Source organism: Mytilus galloprovincialis, chromosome 7, assembly GCF_965363235.1.
Source record: "Mytilus galloprovincialis chromosome 7, xbMytGall1.hap1.1, whole genome shotgun sequence".
NCBI lineage: Eukaryota > Metazoa > Mollusca > Bivalvia > Mytilida > Mytilidae > Mytilus > Mytilus galloprovincialis.
Genome location: NC_134844.1, coordinates 17,330,907 through 17,352,690, shown reverse-complemented (window position 1 = coordinate 17,352,690; position 21,784 = coordinate 17,330,907). Strand labels below are relative to the sequence as shown.

The window sequence follows — 21,784 nt, the reverse complement described above, 5'->3', positions numbered from 1 at the left end:
TAACAGCCATTATTATGTATATTTCTGAATCTGAGCTAAGTATAGATATATCGAGAATTTATCACAGTGTTGTTTACAAAGCGAAAGAAGCACGTCATATTAGAATTGTAAAGAATTATAAGGATTAAATACTATTTGGTGTATAAACTGTACCATGTCACTCACAAATATATCATTTGTTCGTGAGTGAATTGGTCGAGTTTATATACCAATACATTCCTTTAAAAAAAAAGGCTTTTAGTCCTCTAACATTTTTATGCCGTCGTGAGCGGTGTTGGTGCTAGTTTTGGTAACGTAGATGAGACATGATTTATAATGCATTGTATAAATAACGTCTTACTTATGTCATTTAGTGCAGCTCACAACATTATGTATGCTAACGGTGTACAACCGAAAAGCAAAAGCAGTATATTGTTCTTACATTTATATGATTGTCAATTCAAATTTTTCAACAAATGAAATAAAAGCGAGCTGGAAAACAAAACATCGTATTATCACTAGCACCGTACGCGACGTCATATATATATATATATATATATATATATATATATATATATATATATATATATATATATATATATATATATAATTAAGTCTGAAAATTACACCAAACTGTGTTAGAGTTAGATTTTCTACTGACAAATTTTTGTCCGTCCCTCAGCGGGATTCGAACTCACACCTTTGATACACTACAGCATCAATCGCTTAGCCTCATGTCCAGCGCTCTAGACCACTCGACCACATCCGCTATATAAAAATAATTTAGATATATATATATATATTGTGAAATACTTTGTATACAAATTTTCTATAAAATTACCTTCAACTTGTGATGATAGTGGCGAGGGTCTTAATATAGCTGTGGAATGGTTCATTGTCTGTTTTTGCTCACTCGATATTATTTCTGTAAATAAAACATATCTAGTTAATATGGAGCAGCATTAACATTTCATTATAATATGCATAAAAAGAGATTTTTTTATACACCACAAGACAACAAAAAACAAATGGTAGAAGACAGTGAGAGATCGTTTTGAAGAGTAAAAAAGAAGTGTTAAAAAGGTAAATAGGTTTTAAAGTTAATGAATACATTGTTATTGCTAATAATATTTACTATATAATTCATGTTCAAAATTCGACATATGATATGTAAATAAATAAACTCATCATATATACTAGGATTAAATTTTGTATTTACCCTAGACGCGCGTTTCGTCTCTAAAAGTCATCAGTGACGTTCGAATCCAAAATAGTCAAAAAGGCAAAACAAAGTACAAAGTTGAAGAGCATTATTAATATTCACATTGGAAAAAAAAAACAAACTAAAAGCGGATTTTTGTTTTTGGCAAAGCCCGATTTGTTTTCTCTCCCAAAGATGAGCATTTCAAAATCATTATAAAGCTATCGATTATAATATAACCTGCTGGTTGACATTTAGGCTGGTTGATAATACTGTCTGCTCTGTCTATCGAATCATTTTCTGCAAAAACAATCAGTATGTAGTAATAAATCAACCTGAATTCAAAACTAATGCATGTATATTAAGAGCCGGAATCACGGAACATGCAAATTGTTTACTAAATAGAATTCACAACAAAATATATATTTATATTTAACTGTTTAAAATATTACCACGCTGCAGTTTATACTATATAATATCGTATATTATGTATTACTTCCAATAAGAAATAAATTCATGTGGCTTCTTGAACATGATTAATATAAATAAACTAAGAAAATATGTCTTATTCGTATTCTTATACTACCTATTACGACGGGGTCAAGTAAACTGTTTTAAACATTCATTTTAGTACAACATCAAGTTTATTATGTGCTCATTGAATTATAATTTTATACGGTGTACCAATAGATATAGGATGTGATATATATGTGGTGTGAGCACCAATGAGACAACTCCCCATCCAAATAACAATTTATAAAAGTAAACCATTACAGGTCAATGTATGACCTTCAACACAGAGCCTTGGTTCACACCGAACAACAAGCTATAAAATTACTAGTGTTAAACCATTCAAACGGGAAAACCAAAGGTCTAATCTATATAAAACACGAGAAACGAGAAACAAGTATAAATTACATAAAAAAACGACAACTACTGTACATCAGATTCCTGACTTAGGACAGGTCCAAACATATGCAGCGGGATTAAACGTTTTAATAGTACCAAACCTTCTCTCCCTTTTCTGAAACAATAGCATAACATCACAACATAGAAACAAACACACGCTAAAATATCAGTTGGAAGGCTTAACTTTAAAAAAACGAAAATTAACACACTATGAACGAATAAATTTGATCTGCGATGCCTGAATGCAAATGCATAGTTAATAAAGTATTAGGGACAAACATTCAAGGCCAAAAAGCAAACAAACAAGTCCAAACAAAGCCATGGCAAGACTCCACCGCGAAATATTTAACCCTTCGAAAACAATCACTTTTGAAAAAAAAAACGGTTTTAATTTCCAATGATTAAGAATACCAAGAATGTTCTGTCATATAAATACCTAATTTAAGACTAGATACAAATTGGGGTGAATATCAACAATAAAACTATACAATTAGAGCTAGCTACAACTTCCCTGTACAGATTTAAGGAGAATAATCTTGAAGTTCATACAAATGTAGTACGAAGAAGTGAAAATTAGTAGATATTCCAAATAATCAAAACTGGTATTATCCAAATAATCCATGCTACAAATTGTTATTTTCACAAATTTTAATTTGTACAAAAAATGTGTGAAAGTCAAAATACCATATATAGTTTGTAAGAAAAAATGTGAACAAAATCATAATACAAACTATAATTTGAAAACATTTTTTGTACAAATTATACATCTCAAACACGTTCACAGACATTGGAATCTATTACAAAAAATAATAATAATGTAGACAGCAATGGTCCGAGACCCGACTGTTTTTAATATGTTTATGTGATGTGTGCTACTGGAATCATTCTGCAAATACATGGACTCCATACCACCGATGAAAAGACCCCAATAGATATAAGAAGTTGTGATATGAGAGTCAAAGAGACAACTCTCCATCCAAGTCACAATGTTCAATTTTTCTTCAATTTCTATTTAAGATTAGCTGTCAAAATGCTAACATTCCAATTTTCAATAACAGTTGACAGCAAATACAATCTCACAATAACAGATAACAATAAAAATAACAGTCCTATAACAGATAACAAGAAATAAGACAATAACAGTTAACAGCAAATATGTTTTCAAAATAACAGAAAACAACGACATTACAGCATAGCAGTTAAACCCCTTGCCCCCTCATATACTGACGATGATACTATCAAAATACTTGACTTTTTATCAACAATATATTTGTGGAGTTTGGAGGATTGATATTTCAATAGACATTCGGTATTCTAATGGACACTAATTGTGTACCCCTACTGACAGATTTGCTTTTGTACTCGTATGGAGCAGAATTTATTTATAACCTTCTATTTTAGCCATAACTTACATCTCATTTATCCCAGCGAACTTGAAATTAAGGATATTTAACTTCCCAGAATAATTCGATTCGTGTGCCACTTCTTTCTTCCCTCTCTATCATGTCTATTTCTCTTTTCATCTCGTAATGTATAGTACTTGTTTGTTTTATGTGATGTTATCTATAATGTTGACATTGCTGCCAGATGTTTGATAGTCATTGAGCAATGTTTACACGTTTCTAATACATATGTTTATAGGAATTATTTTTTTAACTTTCAATGTTTACATAAAAATGTACTTCATTAGGTTTGTGTTGTAAGAACGTTAACGCATCTATATTTGTATGTTTATATTATATTTTACTCAGGATTTACCACGTACTACATGTTATAAACATTCAATTTACATTTCTTAACACTTACTTTTTTTAACATTATTGTCGGTTATTACTGGATGATTAGTTTGGCATACAAAACAATATGTTAAAATGCTGAAGTTGTCATTCAGTTAAACAATGATACAGATGATTCAGAATAGACACATGATGTCATATTTTGCTTTGAATGATTTAATATTTTCAACTGCCAAAATATACCAAATTAAAAACAGGAGCTTTGTATTAGAGATTTTGTTTGCATTCTTTCACTTGTTTTTCTAAGTCAATTTTTGACAACATTTTATTTTTTATATTCCTGTAAAAAGACAGTTCTTCTCCATTCTTGTGATGTGTTTGATCTTTTAATTTTGCGTTTTTAAATTTCCTTGGAGACCGGTATTTCTTTTTCTAAGAACTAAACGTGTTCTAACCAATTTGAACTAGACATTAGAAATAAATTGAAAACCAAGGTGATAACAAATCCTTTTTAACGATCAAAAGAGAAAAAGGAAACAAAGCATATAAAACAGAATTACTCACAGAAAAGAGACAATGTATAAATTGTTCGTCATATTGTTACACAATGTAAGTGGAACCATTTTTGATCAAGTGTTTAAAGGTGTAATTTCGATAATTTACATACCTGCAGGTTCACATGGAGCTGTGTATAGAATGTCATTTTGAAGATTTTCTGAATGTAAATAATGTAAATGACAAGGTGAATACGCATCTATTTGATAAAGTTTACATTACAGACATTTATACACCAGTAATATTCGTATTTAATTTGTGTGTGTTTCAGTTGACATCACTACGATCACATAGATAAATTAACTAATAAAGATAATAGTTCAAATCAAACATGAAGTTAAAATCATTCAAAATAGAAAGAAGGACCAAATACAACTACGAGCATCTTTCCAGTCGATAATAAAGACTCGAGTATCTATGGAGAAAAAGATCTTTCTGTTATATTGATACAACAGTAACTTGAATACAATTTAAGATAAATACAATTGATAGTTTTTTCTTCTTCTATAAACGAATCCAGATCAAATTGAAAATGAACGTGTCAAAAAGCCAAAAGTCTGTCCAAAGGGTCAGTTCTGGTAAATAGGTATTAAGCAAAATAAACTATCAAAAGAATAAAAAGAAGAGGTTTATGTAGGTTAAAGAAGTTTAATAAATTTTCTTACTTGTGCCTTGTATTACAAAACTTTGCCTTACACTTGAAATTTATTACGCAGTCAAAATTTTCTTGGTGCAGATTATAGATGTTCCAGTTTGACAATATGTACTCGTATGATAATATTTACTCTACGTACAAGAATTTATTAGAAAATAAAATAAGGAATATAGAAAAAGAAGATGTGGTATGATTGTCAACTCTCCGCAAGAGACCGAAATATAACAATTACAAAGATTGATAAAGTAAGCAGGTGAGATCATAAGAAATGAAAACAGATGGATACATTTATAATATATACTGTGTGTTGGTATAATGGACGGCAGGATTATTTCATAGCAAGTAAAACACACATTCTGCTTCACTGCAAATTTATACAGTTAAAAATTAAACAAAAAGAAATATGAGTGTTCAACAAAATCAATTTACCTGTTTTTGAAGGATGTCCAGTATCTGAAAATCAAACCATCTATAGTTAATGCTGATATATATATTTACAATTTACATGTTCCGCAGTGGCAGATTAAATATCACGCTCTCTGATCCTTCCGTACCTTTTGCATTTTTGTAGTATAAGTGTTTTTTGTACTTGGTTTTCAGATATTGTTATCATGAGTTAAGCTTTTTTCGATTTTTATAGCTTATACTTATGGTATACTGCTACGCCACTTTTCCAGGTTGGGAGCAAGGGTATGCTTTGCAATTAAACATGTTTAATAACGCCAAATTATATATGTGCGTGTTCCAATTTAGTCAGGAACCTATAGTTCAGTGATTGTGGTTGGTAAATGTCTGTCATATTTGTTTTTCATAAATTGCTTAGTTATAATGTAGGCCGTTAGTTTTACAAATTGCTTCCTATTTTTTAGATCTGTTTATGAGGAATTGGTTTTTCTCATCTTTGAATGCCGTAAGGATGTCTATAATTGCTTACATCCAATTTATTTTTACTTTAGAGGATAGTTGTCTCATCGGAAGTCCATCTTATTTTTATATTAAAAAAAATGAAATTGAATAGTTAATGGAAAGTCACTGAAGCATGATCTACAACATTGTATTAAGCAGGGCCTTTAAATAGTTGATATATATTGATAGTAATGCAATTTTTTTAATACAAATCATAGAGTATTATACGTACACGTGCCATCTTAATGCATTACACGTACACGTGCTACCTTGCTCAGTGAACGTAACATTGAAATAACTACTCAATTCAAATTTACTGGACAATGACATACAAGCTAGACATTAGAAGAGTCTCCAAACTGATATGAATGGATATTAATGAATCTAAACATAAATATCATTGATCTATTACAGGTAACCTTGACACATTATGTATGTGCGTGTGTAAAATCAGGAGTTAACAGTTCAATTGGTTGTCGTTGGTTCATGTCTGTCATATCAAAATTGTTTTGTTATGTATAAGGATATTAGTTTGCAGAATTGAATGATTTCATATTTTTTAACCTACTACATGTACAAGATGTATATGGTTTTTTTCTCTGTACATGTGTTGAAGCTGTGCAGTTTTCTTTAATAACTAACACTAATTTCGTTTGTTCTGTGTTGTCTCAGTGTTAAACATACCACATATCCGGATTTTTTTTAACTTACGCCAACAACAAGCAGCGTCTATTTTTAAGAAAAAACCTAAAAGGAAAAATCATGTGATCTGAAAGAATTTTTAGTTAACAACATAATCGTTCTTTTGATAATAAATCAACCACCACAAATCGCATATACATGTAAATATATAGTTTGAAGACTCTCCAAATAGCATTTTTAAAAGCCACAGAACTTACTATCGAAATAACGCTCATCAGGCAAAAGAGCGGGTGCTCTGTTGGTAGGATCTTGTACAACTGAAATGTATAACAAACTTGTAAACACCAATTTTGTCTGAACTAACATAAATTAATTTATCAACTTCTTTAAACAAATAATTGAAGAAGCGGTGAGTGCATTGAGAAAAAAGTTTAAAAAGACAAGGATGATAATGAAAACAATCCTGCAACACAGATAAAGTATACAAATCATTTACATCTTTGTACATGTACTGGGGCACAAATGCAACATATCTGTCATTTATTTACCTGGAAAATACGCATATGCTACGCATGTATTTGCGATATGCACAAGTGTAACGTGTGATTTTCGAATGTGTCCTAAATATGTAAATTAACATTATTAAGTAGTGTTTTTTTTACATAAATATCTTTCTGATACATACGCATGATAATCACAAGTGTCTATTAAAATGCACATGTCACGCATGTTTCTGAAAACACCTGTGACACATGTGACACACATACAAATGTATATTCAACACATGTATTTGTAAACGAATATTACACATGTGTTATTTGCATGTGTCTCAAATGCGTAGGGTCAAATATAATTGTATATAAGAAAATATTTACTAAAATTTCACATGCAATGTGAGCTTTATGTAGAACTGGAAGTGCGATGGAGATGCAGAAGTGGGATGGTCACGCTAAAGTCCGTTGGTCCTTTCGCTGTAGTGCGATGGATTGGCATGACGTTTTCAAATACAACGTTACATCAAATACAACAGGGATATGCAGGTAGTTGAATACGAGTTTGTAGATGAAAGTTTCATGCGAACAAAGAGAAAAATGGAAGAATCGATACACGTCTAGAACAGTTTTAAGCAGTATTAGTGCAAGTGGATATTTCTATATGTGGCGGCAAATCATGGGAAACAAAGCGGCAAAAGATGAAAAAAGTTAATATTTGTAAGAACACTGTCACTCTAACAGTATGTAATTGTGGTTACAGTCTTTAGTTTTCTAAAACATATTATGACGAAATTAACCTGACTTACGTATAGACCTACACACTTTACAAGATTTGTAATACCATGAGCAACACAATGGGTTTCACATGTGGAGTTTTTGGTAGGGTTCCTGTTGCGTAGTCTTTAGTTTTTTTAATGTTGTTTCTAGTGAACTGTCATTTGTCTGCTTGTCTGTTTCTTGTATAACCATGGCCTTGTCAGTTTATTTTCGATCTATGAGTTTGATTGTCTCTCTTGTATCTTTCTCTCCTTTTTCCTGAATCTTGTTTCAACCTTCTATGCTCTATACTACTGCGTACTAATAGGAGAATTGGAAATTTAAAAAAATATATTATAGCAAATAAGATTTCAAAGTCTTTATATTTAAGCATTTCCTAAATTCTAACACAGTTATCGCCTTAACAACATTTAAAAAACGAATTGAAATTACTAATAACTAGTTGAAATTATAAAAAATCGGCCAAAATTGTGTTCGTTAAGTACATCCTCGTTAAACTTTGTGATTATCAATATGATGCAATGAAGATTAGGCTGGTAAAACAGATTATTTAGTAATAACAATCTATTTACTGGCACAATGTTTTAGAATACTTTTTCCTAATATTTCACTTTTTTCCAGAACAAATATTGATAAAAGAGTAGCAAAAAGAAACAAACGAAAATTCAAATTCCCAAGCCTATACCAAACTACCAATGACATGGGATAACAAAACAGAGAGCAAAGCAAACTTGAACAACAGAACAAAGCAGGAATTTAAAGAGTTATCAAATATGACACCACCAATTACCTGTGTGTTAATGGATGCAAAGACGAGTAACCAAATTATGCTTTATAAGTGGCATACATTGTGTCTTTAAATGAATGGCTTTTGTATTTTTTTAAAATTGATGAATTAACAAAAGCTTTGAAACTAAAAAAACTGTCTTGGATTTTGTTAGATCAATATTTAGTATATATTTTCCCAGAAAGAATTTTCTTGTACCGTGTTTAAATGAAGAACTTACTGTGCTTTCTGACGAACCAAAAGGAAAAAGTCTAGGTCAACTTGCTATTTTGTGAGCTAAATGTGGCCAAATTTGACTGTTCACGAAACAATACATTATTGTGAATAAAAAAAAAAATCAATGAGATGGGATTTTAAAATAACATGTAAAAAGATATATTTTATATAATGCTTTGTCTAAATGAAGATTTAAGGTACTTCAGGGAGTTAAAATTTTTGCGCTGACTGCGCATAAAGTTGCGCAATGATATCGTAAGTCATGTGTATTGTTGTTATTTGCATTTCCAATACTATTTTATTATCAAAACAATCTTTTTTCAAAACTTAATAAAGTTCATTCTTACAATTTTCATTGTCGAAATAGTACTTCGGTATTAAAAATATGGAGCATGTTCTTGTCGTCGGAGAAGAGAGAATAACTCATAATAATCGAGCACGTGATCTGCGTTTTATGAATACTGTAATGCACATCGAAATTATAGATAACGATCTTCATTTTGGTACCTCATGAAGCTGTTTCACCCTTGTCTTACACGCGAGAAGGTCCGTCAAATATGCCAAAAGATAGATGTAAACAAATCATGAAAAGTGGAAAACTGTAAGTACTAATGAATTGAATATAAATTTTCAAAGAGCGAATTTCGACCCCTGAAATATTTGCAAGCGTTAAATTAGCAGAAATAATTTCAAAACACAATCCGTGTCAAACAACAAAACAATGACCCCTCCCCCTTTCTTTATGCTGAAATATACATGTAACCAAAGACATAGCTCATGGCACTTTACTCATGTAATTGATTTGAACATTGTGGACCTTAGAGTTCTGGTGTTTATAGATCTCAAGAGGTGTTGGACAATTTTGGTTTCTAGGAGAAAAGGTCATGAAAGTATGAGTTTTATACGCAAACAGATTTTTTTTTGTAAACGCAGAATATTTGAGTGCGGGTGATTTTGTCCCGATTCCAGTTGTCGCATTTTTTTGTTAAGAATGCACACTGTTAAAATTTAGAACAATTCACGTCTAGACTGTATTAATTATTTTTTTAAATGAATCATTTCACAAAAGTACCTGTCCTAACTGATGGTTTGGATGGAGTGTCCTTCATTTTCTTCTTATTTAATTCTTTATATCATTTTTTGTTTTTTCCATTTTTCTGTATTACTTATAATAATGTAATTAGACAAAGCCTTTCCATATAGTGTACTATTAGACCACTGTCCCAGGTTGAGGGAAGGGTTGGGGCCTTCATTTTTAACCCCACCACATTCTATATGTGCCTGTCCGAAGTCATGGATCTGCAAGTCAGTTGTTGTCTTTTGTTACTGTGTTACATATTTGTATTTTTTCATCATTTTGTACATAAATGAGACCGCCAGTTTTATCATATGAATTGTTTTACATTAGTAATTGCTGGGCCTTTTATAGCTGACTATGCGATAACAGTTTTTGACCTGTTTTTGTTAACTTCTGTGTCATTTGGTCTATTGCGGAGAGTTGTCTCATAAGCAATCATACCACATCTTCTTTTATATACTGAAACACAAAAACTGCCAGATAGAAAGTCAGAATGTCACTTATGCATACAAACTTTGCAGACGCTAAGCTCACACTTCTCATGTATTGTCACAATCTTGGTCAATGTTGGTTTAAGCAAAGTAATAAAATGTTCGTCATGATTGTATTTATTTTTCAGAATGAATAATGAATGATAAAGTTATACATTTAACAGTACATGTTTTACTACAATACAGTTCACTTTTCATTGATAAAGTTTATAAAGTCTACAATGAGGCTTCATTAAAATCAGGCTATGCTAAAAAAAAGAAGTTATATTTTTATCCTAAATAGCAAAATGATATTTGGGACACACCTTTCTTCTTCACACAATGAATGTACTTAATTAACATTAAAAGAGCCAATTTGAGCATGCACATGTAGCATTAAACAGAGCAATTATGTGGCAAACCAGGCAATAACGGCGTTATACATGATTCATAAGAATGTTTAAAATGTATACCAACAGACATCATGGAAAGTGAAAGTGAGTGCTTCATAGGGTTTTAATCCCCACTTTTTGACTATGAGTGCTTTCGAATGTGGACATTATGGTTGAAACCCCTTTAAAAAATGGCTGGATCCGTCCCTGGCTAAAATATCTGACAGTTGGACTTAAATTTCACACTGAGTGGACCTTACTATCTGCATTGTACTCTTAATACATGTAATATTAACTAGTGAATAAAAAATTCACATTTATAATTATATACAGTATACTATTTTGGGGAATTTAACATTTGAGATATTACTGATGCACATTTGTATGTGGCAAAGGTTTTTAAGACTAAATATAGCAGAACTTCATGGCTACAAATGATTAATGTCCTGACTAGTAGAGAATAAGGAGTAATTGTCCCTCTATATCATAACAAATGAAGCTTAACAGATTATGTTTATATGTTTATGCCCCGCTGTAAAGGAGGGGCATTAATTAAGCTAATATTCAAATACACTAATATAATTCCGTATATATATACACATGGAGAAAAGTATTGCAACACCAAATTGAAATTCAAAATAAAAAAAACACTCTTTCATTTTTGGTGATATAATTTGTTGAAATAGAACTAGTTCAACATTATTTAAATATCACTTGAGTTAAATCACTAGATATCGACTCGATAAGTTCGTATCTGCAAATGCAGCTACTGTACTCGTTAACAATAAATCAGATGTTTTTATCCTCTTTGTTTACAACACTTTAAATAAACAAGTTTATAATGTTATGTGGTTGACAACTTGTAATTGGTTATCCACAACTCATCAATGCAGCAAGATGGCAATAATCTGCATGAGGGAAGCAGGTATGTCGCTGTGACAATTTCACGTATTGTTGATCATCACCATTCCACTATAAGTCGTTTTGAGAAAAACAATTAGGCAACAAACGATTTTAAAGACCTTCCGAGATCAAGAAGACCCCCTATAACATCTGCGAGGAAAAATCAAGCATTATGAAGGTTGGTCAGAAGGAAACCCATTGCAAACAATACAATCCTAAAAAGAGAGTGATGACCATACAGGAGCCTTTAAATAATAACTGTTCGAGATCGGCTCATCGCTCCTGGTTATCGTGCGATAAGACCATTTCGAGAACCTTTGCCTACGAACAGACACACAGTTGCCCGTATACAATATAGTGCTCACCAAAGGTGGAAATTAGCATCGTGGAGGAAGTTCCATTGTTCCAATGGAATTCGTTTTATCTTCCGTGGCCCAATCGTAGCCCGGATTTCAACCACATCGAGTATATGCGGGACAATATTGGGCGTAACGTGCACGAAAGGACACCCCAGTTCAAACACGTCATGAAAAAAAAACAATACCCTTCGTCAGGAATGGTTGCTGCTTCCTTAGCAACAAATTAGTCGACTGATGACAGGAATTAGAAGACGTAAAGAGGCGGTTTTCCGTTTAAATGGAGGCTGCAAACAAAGTAATAATTTTTTGGCGTATAACGATCAACCATAATGTAAACAATCATCTGAAGAATAATTGTTAAAGGTCTGACATTGTAAAGTTCGACTACAGTAAAAGTTGTAAAATGCATTTTTTATGTCCAAAAAACGCTTCGTTTTGTTATAAATATTTTGTTTAGATTAAACATGTTTTTTTCATACATTCTTTGTTCGTTTTAATGCTCATATCATATTCCATCCAAAATAAGAGGCTGATTTTTCAAGTTTTAAAAAATCAAGGTGTTGCAATACTTTTTTCCATGTGTATAGTTTTTGCAAAGATATACATGTAGTTTTTGTTATTAACAACTTAATAATTTAACCTCACGGAATAAACTTCTTTGCAATTGAAAATTCTCACAATGAAATATTTTCCTACGGAAAAAATGTTACAATATCATGTGTAACATTTTATCCGCCTGATGTTATTTCATCCGGATATAATGTTGCTGTACATAACCATCTGTTAATGCACCCTATGTTTGTTAAAGTGTATCAAAGAGAATGAATGTTTTGAGACTACCCTTACAGATTATGGTAATTAATGGTGGAATCACTAAAATTAAAAACTTATTTTTTTTAAGTGAAGTCCTATGGATATGCATGACAGGGAACTATATATAGCGAGTTCCAATCGCTACCAAAAGTGACTTAATTGCCACCCTCTTACCCCACAAACACACACACAAATAGGAATAGAAGGTAGTTAACCATGTTGTAGTAAGAACCATCACAGCCTAACTACTGAACTGGATAAACAAATGCTTTCATTAACCTATGCCTGTTCAATGTACGAAATGTCCTTTTTTTTACACCATTTCGACTGATGGTACTCCTCACAAGAAGATATATAGAGACACATAAATAGATAAGTCCTTGTTTAACATAATTGACCACAAAGGCAGTATGGTAAAAAGAAACATTACACATGTATATGCTATCTGTATATTTACAAATGATACTAAAAATAATCCTCTGAAATTTCAATTATTTCTTACAAATGGAAATTGCAAGCGATATGCTGATGACATTTAAAACATAGTAATGGCTAAGTCCTTATTTTACAATGGGGAATTTAAATCAACTATTGTTTCTGCAAAAAAATACTTAATTATCCTTCTAAATATTATTTAATTCCCTTGGAAACTTTTAAAGATATATAATGATATCAAACTTCTCTATGCATAAACATTGGTTTTTTTCTGAATTGTCTGCTTCCATGGTAAGTCAGTCAATAAAAAAAATAATCTTTTATTGACTTTGACCTCCAAATTTTGGTCCAATTATATAAGATAGAGACTATAAACTTTTCTGTATGAACAAACTAAGCAACTTGTGTCATTTTGTTTTGCTGTGAATACGCAATCAAAGATGTTTTATTTCAATTTTTACTATATTCTTTGATAAATTATCCTGTTTTCATTCATTTTCAGAGATAGAAAAATCACTTTGATGGCCGGTGACCACCAAATTTTATTCAATTTTATGAAAGAGAGACATCAAGCTTTTCAGTATGAAAAATTATCAATTTCTGTCTTTTTCTTTTCTGTGAAAATTCAATCAAAGAGGTTCAATGTCTGTTTTCCCTATATTTTGCCTATTTGCACTACTTTTGAGAGGTCAAAAAATCTTTTGGAGGGCAGGTCATCCCCAAATTGTATTCCAATTCTATAAAATAGAGACCTGAAGCTTTTCAGTATGAAAAAAAACAGCAATTTCTGCCTTATTTAGCTTACTAGCATGTTCACTCATTTTCAGAAGGTAAACACATCTTTTTGATGGCCATTGACTCCCGAATTTTATTCCATTTTTATAAAAGAGACATCAAGCTTTTCAGTATGAAAAACATTACCAACTTCTGTTATTTCTTTTGCTGTGAAAATTCAATCAAATAGGTTTTATGTCTATTTTACGTATTTATCCATATAGCCTATTTGGACTCATTTTTAGAGGTAAAAAGAAACCTCTTGGATGGCCGGTGACACACTTTTTTTGTGTGTATTATTGCAATTACCATGCTACAGACGTTAAGTTCACAAAGTATAGGAACATTCTGTCATTTCGTTTTATCTGTTTTAACTGGTCTTTCTTAAAAAACAACAATAATAAGTATTGATCACCGTGCTATTTTGAGAGCAGAAATGGTAAAAAATTACACAATTATGCATTGAGTGTTCACGGAACAACACAATTTTGTGAATGCATGACAAGAAATCAATGAGATGGGATTTTAATATAATATGTAAAAAGATAGTTTTTGTAAGATGCTTTAAGAAAAGACATTTTCTTATATTTTGTTTACATGAAGAGTTATCTCCCCTTTAATGGTAAAGCTTAAAACGCAAATATCTGGAAGTTATTTAATCATTTTTGATAATGCATTAAACTGCTATTTTTTTTTATACAACTAAATTGTTTTAAACATAAATTCAATATCTGTCTCAAAATTAGCAAACATGTAAATGTATTTATTCATTCTTGACTCTTGGAAGAGAGGTTTATATCAAAGTTTCGTTTTTCAAATAAGCAAAACGAAACTTATGTTTCAGATTTCTATTTTTATTTCAATATGCCATTCTCAATATCTGTAGTGTTAATATTTTAAATAAAAATTGATTAACAAAGTGGACGAATAATTTGTATAGACCTGTGATTTCTTGGTACCATATTTTGTCGGTATGTGATTCTTTGGGACAACACTTCAATTGCAAAAAAGAAATCTTACTTTTTTTTGGACAACCATCTGAAAGGAATGAGATAAAACAAAACACACGTAAATAGCATAATATAATCAGATATATTGCTTTCTAAAAACGCGTCTTTAAGGATGTTTTGTCGGGTTTTCGGAATCCTCTTGTTTTACCAATTTGATCGCCTTAAAAAAAAGTGCCCATTAACCCTCATTCTTCTTTTTAAAAATCTTTTACATATACAATTATAAGTCGTATCGTAAAACAAACCAGAACGTGTTACCCTGCCCGATGATGTTATTACTATTCTTTACTACGAATATATATTCATGAGGTCTTTGTAATCACGAGGAACAAGACACAAGAATATTTGTTCATATCCAAATAGCAACTGAATGGGGATGTGAGCCTATACTGACAAACAACTTAGCTAAGCATTTTCAAGACATAACAAGAAGAAGAATGTTGGGTTGCATTTGGAAAAATAAAAGACCTAAAACCTAAGCCATTTTCCGTTCGTTAACTGTATGTGGCACTGTCTCAACTTTTCTTGGAAAGGGAAAGAAGTCGGCATGATATATTTTGGAAATGTTTGATAATGTAACCGAAGTGTTTGTGCGATTGTTTGTTTGTAGTATAGACTACAAGATTATTCTATAACAACTAAAACACACATTCTGCATCACTCATGTCACTACACACAGCAAAACAGGCAATCCTGCTGGAACTAACCATGTGGGAAGAAAGAAAAGAAGATGCCAACGAAAGAAAAACAGTCTATGTGGCGAGCATTGAGAGCACTTGGTATTGTTGGAGGGGAAAGACGAAAGCTAATTGGGAACTTGTGTAAAGAGGCAGATACCGTATCAATGTGGTTATGGAGAAAAAGGTCAGAACCGTGGAAGCAGTTAAGTGTAGAGGCAGGGATGGATAGCCATGTGGTTTCGGGCTGGGACTTAATCACCCCAGTCGACGCACCTCTGGAGGTTGTAGTTGACAGCGGTGAAAGAGCCGTGGAAGGAGGATTCACCTGAAGACGGAACCATGCATCTTTCCAACAGGATGTATTAAGGTAATCATAATATTAGATAACTAAACAAAACGAAATATGAAGATTCAACAAAATCAATTTACCTGTTTTTTGAAAGATGTTCAATCTCTGATAATCAAATAATGTCAAGTTAATGCTAATATATATACATTTTCAATATATTTATTCCTCATTGGAAGATTAAAATGAAAGCTCTCTATTCCTTCCGCACCTTTTGCACTTCTGATGTTTAAGTGGTTTTGTGGTTTTCTGATCATATTGATATCATGAGTGAAGCCCTTTTTCATTTTTATAGCTACTACTAATGGTTTACTGCTACACCACTTGTCCATGTTCAAGTTGAAGGAAAAGGGGGTGCTATACATTTAACTCCACCACATTCTATATGTGCTTGTTCAAATTCAGTCATGCACCTAAAGTTCAGTGGCTGTCGTTGGTATACATCTGTCTAAGTTTTTAAGTTATGATTTGGGCTGTTAATTTTTCAAATGAATTGTTTCCAATTTTTCATAATGGGGCATATTATGTCTATTTTTTTAGGAATAGCAGAATTCATATCTACGAATGACAAATGATCTAAAGATATGACTGGTAGAGACTAAGAAGTAATTGTCCTGCTATATCATAACAAATGAAGGTTAACAAATGATGTGTATGCTCTGCTGTAACGTGACGGTACCCAAATTGCGCATATTTTGACATTTTTTTCAGCTATTTTTTTATGATAAAGACAAAAATATCCATTATGTATTTATTTTGTAACCGTATCATTCTTTTTAATATAGGTACACTAATTTTATTTTTAATCCCTATTTAGTCATAGAAAAAATGGTTTGAATCGAAACTCCAAACTATCCATCATTTCGTAATGAGGAGTACCCAAATTGCATCCATACTGAAATTCACATCATTAAAAATCAAATAAAAAATGTTTTGTTTTATTTTTCAGATATTTAGAACAATTTGACATTAGTACATGCTTACTATTTTTTTTAATGGAGGCTTGTAACATATTTTTCTAGTTCATTTTTAAAAGATGACTTTTTTTAACGTCGCCTAGCGGCGTTTTCGTACATTTTTCTATTCCAGTGAAAGCTCCATCTGTTCATATAAACTGTGAACGTTTATTGTATATTTAAAAACAATCAACTGTTTTGTAGGACGTGTATAATGTCAAATAATCAAAATACAAAATGTTTAGTCGCAAAGAAACCTTTTAAAAATTTATCAGCTGTTTATGTTGAAAAGGTGCAATTTGGGTACTGGGTGCAATCTGGGTACCGTGACGGTAGAGGAGGGGCATTAGTTTAGCTAATATTAAAATACACAATTATCATTCCGTATAATTTTTATATAGTTTTTGCAAAAATATATATGTTTTTTTTTTTATTAACAATTCATAAACTTTAACTTTCCGGAATATATTTCTCACAATGAAATATTTTCCTACGGAAAATATCTAACAATATCATTTGTAACATTTTATCCGCCTGATGATATTTCAGCCGGATAGAATGTTGCTTTACATAACCATTTATCCATACAAGACAAGCTAGGTTTGTTAAAGTGTACAAAAGAGAATGAATGTATTGAGACTATCCTTAAAGATAATGGTAATTAATGTTGGATCACTAAATTTAAAAACTAGAAATAAATTAAGTGAAGTCCTATGGCAGGGAACTAGATATAACTAGTTCTAATCGCTACCATAAGTGACTGAATTGTCCGGCCCCCTTCCCCCACAAACACACACAGCAAATATACTGGAAGATAGTTAACCATGTGGTAGTAAGAACCATCACAGTCAAACTACTAAACTGGAAAAGCAAATGCTTTCATTAATCTATGCCTGTTCCATGTACGAAATGTAATTTTTTATACACCATATCGAAAGGTGGTACATGTACTCCTCAAAAAGAAGATATATAGAGTAAACATAAATAACTAAGCCCTTGTTTAACATAATCATGATAATAGACCACAAAGTCAGTATGGTAAATAACATATATAAATACGCTATTTGTATCTACAAATGATACTTAAAAATAATCCTATGAAGTTTAAATTAATTTTTACAAATGGAAAATGCAAACGATATGCTAATGTCATTTGAAATAGATTAATGGTTTAGTCCGTATTTTACCATGGGAAAATTATGTTTCTACAAATAAAAAATAATTATCCTTCTAAATTTTATTAAATTCCCTTGGAAACTTTTAAAGATATGCTGATATGCTGACATCAAACTTCTCCAAGAATAAAGAATTGCTTTTTTTCTGAATTAACTGCTTCCATGGTAAGTCAGTCATCAAAAGAAATTTGTTTTTCTTATATTGACGATGACCCCCAAATTTCTTTCCAATTCTATAAAATAGAGACATCAAGCTTTCCAGTATGAAAAAAGAAATAGTAACTTCTGAAAGTTCAATTAAAATGTTATGGCCATTTCCCCTATATATCCATAAAGCCTCTTTCAACTCATTTTTAGGGGTAAAAAAATCTTTCTGTACCCCTGATCTACTTTAACATTGCTTTCTGAAGAAACAATAATAAGAAGTATAGGTGACCGTGCTATGTTGTGAGCTACAAGTGATCAAACATTGCATAATTTTGCATTAAGTGTTCACGAAACAACACATTGGAGTGAATGAATAAAAAACCAATGAGATTTGACTTTGAAATAAAATGTAAAAAGATAGTTTTCATAAGATGCTTTAAGAAAAGTAAAAGATATGATTTTTATATTTTGTAAAACTGAAGAGTTATTTCCTCTTTAATTGCAATTTGGAGAGATATAGCTTACTTAAAAAGCGTAATTAAAAATGTTGTAAGAGCCCAGTGATGCAGAAGAAAAAATAGGCAATACATGTGTATGAATGTAATAAGCACACCAAAATTAAAATATTTTTTACCATGTTTGTGTTGATTTTCAGGGACAATATACACGTTATCAATACTGACTCGACAATTGTCTTCCTTATTCACCGTCTCTCTATGGTCTTGCACAACATTACATTGGTTTGTTCCTGAAATAGTAATAGTTATTGCCATTTTAAAAGTTTTTGTGTTATGTTAATTAGACATTTTGATATTGTAATATACTAAAATGTTTTTGTCAAGCGACACAACAATCAATGTCCGGGCAACTCTTGTTTTTGTACACAAACGATACAATGATATAATCAAAATCAATAAAACAACTCCAAACATGTTCAAAAAGTTTTTCCGAAAAATAAATCAAATGTCAAACTTGTGCATGTTTTGTATGGTTCTTTGTAGGTAAACAGATTAAAAGTCATAACTGCATTTTTACAAAGAAAAAAAATATATAACCATCAAAATCATCAATTCATCAGGAACACATTAATCAAAATATTTGAAAAAGAATATATTTACAATACTTGACCAAAATATGGGTAACATGACTAAATGAGATAAAAAAAAGTCTATTCAATTTCTTATTTTGTTAAATACGTTTTACGGAAAATTAGCAAATTGAATAGGACGTTCTGTTTTGATATCTTTGAAATCGATATTTTGTTTATTATACCTTTTATACAAAAAAAAAGAAAAAAAACTTGTCTTCTTGGTTGACTCATTTACATGGTGCATTCTTCATTTGTGTAGAATATGGACTACAATATCTGTTTAGATGTAAAATCCTATCCTATCAGCACCAATACTATTTTGTAAAAGAAAGTCTTATTTGACTAACATAACATTTGTGATGTTACAGTTACTGTTAAATGTAACTACATTGCCAAAACATTTTGCACAAATAAAACCTTGTTTTAAAGATATATACTTCGACCATTTCAAGTCGTTTGAGGTATGGCCTAAATGTGTCCCTTAAATTGAATCTTTGTAATGTCGTATGCATGATCCTATATGCACGATGTTACATGTAGATATGCATATTTAGATTATATTATCTGTTGTAATGTATTTTAAAGGAATATTTCCTTATGAAAATCTTAAAGCACGTCCTGTGAAAAAAAATAATTGTTTCATAAAGCATGTATATGAGTGAAATATTCATCCTATCAAAATTTTGTGGCGGTACTTGCATGTGGCCAATACCGTTTTAAACAAAAACTGTTATGATAATGAATTATGATTTGTTTTCAGCAAGAGTGTGCAATTATAAGGTCAAAATAACATGATAATCAATCTTATTCGTCAAAACTTGCCTTATTTGTATTTGTCAGATATTTTGATATATTGAGTCATCAAATTTTTATTTTAAAGTTGAATCCGTCGTTCAAGGATATCATATTTCAGATTTGCAAGATTATTTAAAATACATGCAATGCTTTAACATTCACACATTGACATGTTTTAAAGTTTTACATGTTTTTGTTCATTTATAAGTAATAAATGATCATAGTAAATATCAATGTTTCATTTGTGATATCGATTAAGAGTTACATTGAGAGAGAGAGGCAATGCAATAAAGTTGAATCAATGATTAGGGGATTGTGCAACAGTTCTACCGAATAAACCGCTGTTGGCAAAATTAAGTAGTGGTGATATAAAAGTACAAGAAATAATGTATCACCTGTCTTGTCTCGCTGCTATTGGAATTTATAGACGATGTCTCACTTAACATGAAAAACGGTAAACAAATAGATATTTTGGTCATGGATTTTTCTAAAGCATTCGATAAAGTTTCACATTCTTATCTAACTAATAAGCTTCACCATTACGGGATACAGGGGGAATTAAATAACTGGATTAAAAATTGTCTAAGTGATCGTAAGCAGGCAGTAGTTCTAGAGGGGGAAACCTGAGTATGTTGCAGTTTAATCAGGGCTTCCACAGGGGGCAATTCTTGGACCAAGTCTAGATCTCTTTTTGTACTATATTAACGACATTCCAACTGGTCTTACATCTACAGTACGTTTTTTAAAGTCGACACAAAAGTTTATTTTGCAATAAAATAAAATTCTGATGCATCAACAGTACAAAAAGTCTTGATAAACTGGCATCGTGGGTAACTAGATAAGTGTAATGTTATTTCAGTCACCAGAAAAAAAAAGAAAAAATCCAATCACATTTAACTACACAGTTCACAATCATTCATCAGAAAATGTAATAACAGTAAATATCTGGGGGTCACCATCAGTTCTAACCTTAAATGGGATGTGCATATAAATAACATATGCAAGAAGCTAATAGCACACTATGCTCTCTAAGGAGGAACCTGAACATAAGCTCAACATCCAATAAAGATCAAGCATATAAGTCCCTAATAAGACCATCACTAGAGTATGCTTGCTCTGTTTGGGATACATACTTACAACAAGACATATATAGTATTAAAAAAGTTCAAACGTTTTGTTACCAACAAATACAGAAACACCTCACGATAACATCTACATCTGTCAGTCTCTTCTCTGACAGCAGAAAAGACTCCAGATTAGTAATGCTTTACAAAATTGAACACGAAAAGGTTGCAATACCTAAAAATAATGAATTAATCCTACATAAAAAAACATTATAATTCGAACAGCTTCCAAATTTCATCCTGCAAAACGGTACAGAAAATAATCCTATTTTCCAAGAACTATTACCGATAATTAACTACCGGATAGCATTATAAATTGCACTTCAGAAGACTCTTTCAAATTTTCAATTACAAAGCATCAATATTAACTCAATTATAAA

General features: G+C 31.2%; 1 protein-coding gene across 1 annotated transcript in view; it reads right to left on the bottom strand.

Moving 5' to 3' along the window:
• The window catches only part of LOC143084144 (uncharacterized), a 97,685-nt gene that overhangs the window by 36,330 nt on the left and 39,571 nt on the right, over nt 1-21,784 (bottom strand). Inside the window, exons 11-16 of the mRNA XM_076260552.1 lie at nt 19,030-19,143; nt 6,841-6,900; nt 5,465-5,488; nt 4,493-4,540; nt 1,421-1,480; nt 821-904 (exon numbers count right to left, since the gene is read on the bottom strand). Coding sequence (XP_076116667.1) covers nt 821-904; nt 1,421-1,480; nt 4,493-4,540; nt 5,465-5,488; nt 6,841-6,900; nt 19,030-19,143 — 390 coding nt within the window. The remainder of the gene's footprint in view (nt 1-820; nt 905-1,420; nt 1,481-4,492; nt 4,541-5,464; nt 5,489-6,840; nt 6,901-19,029; nt 19,144-21,784) is intronic.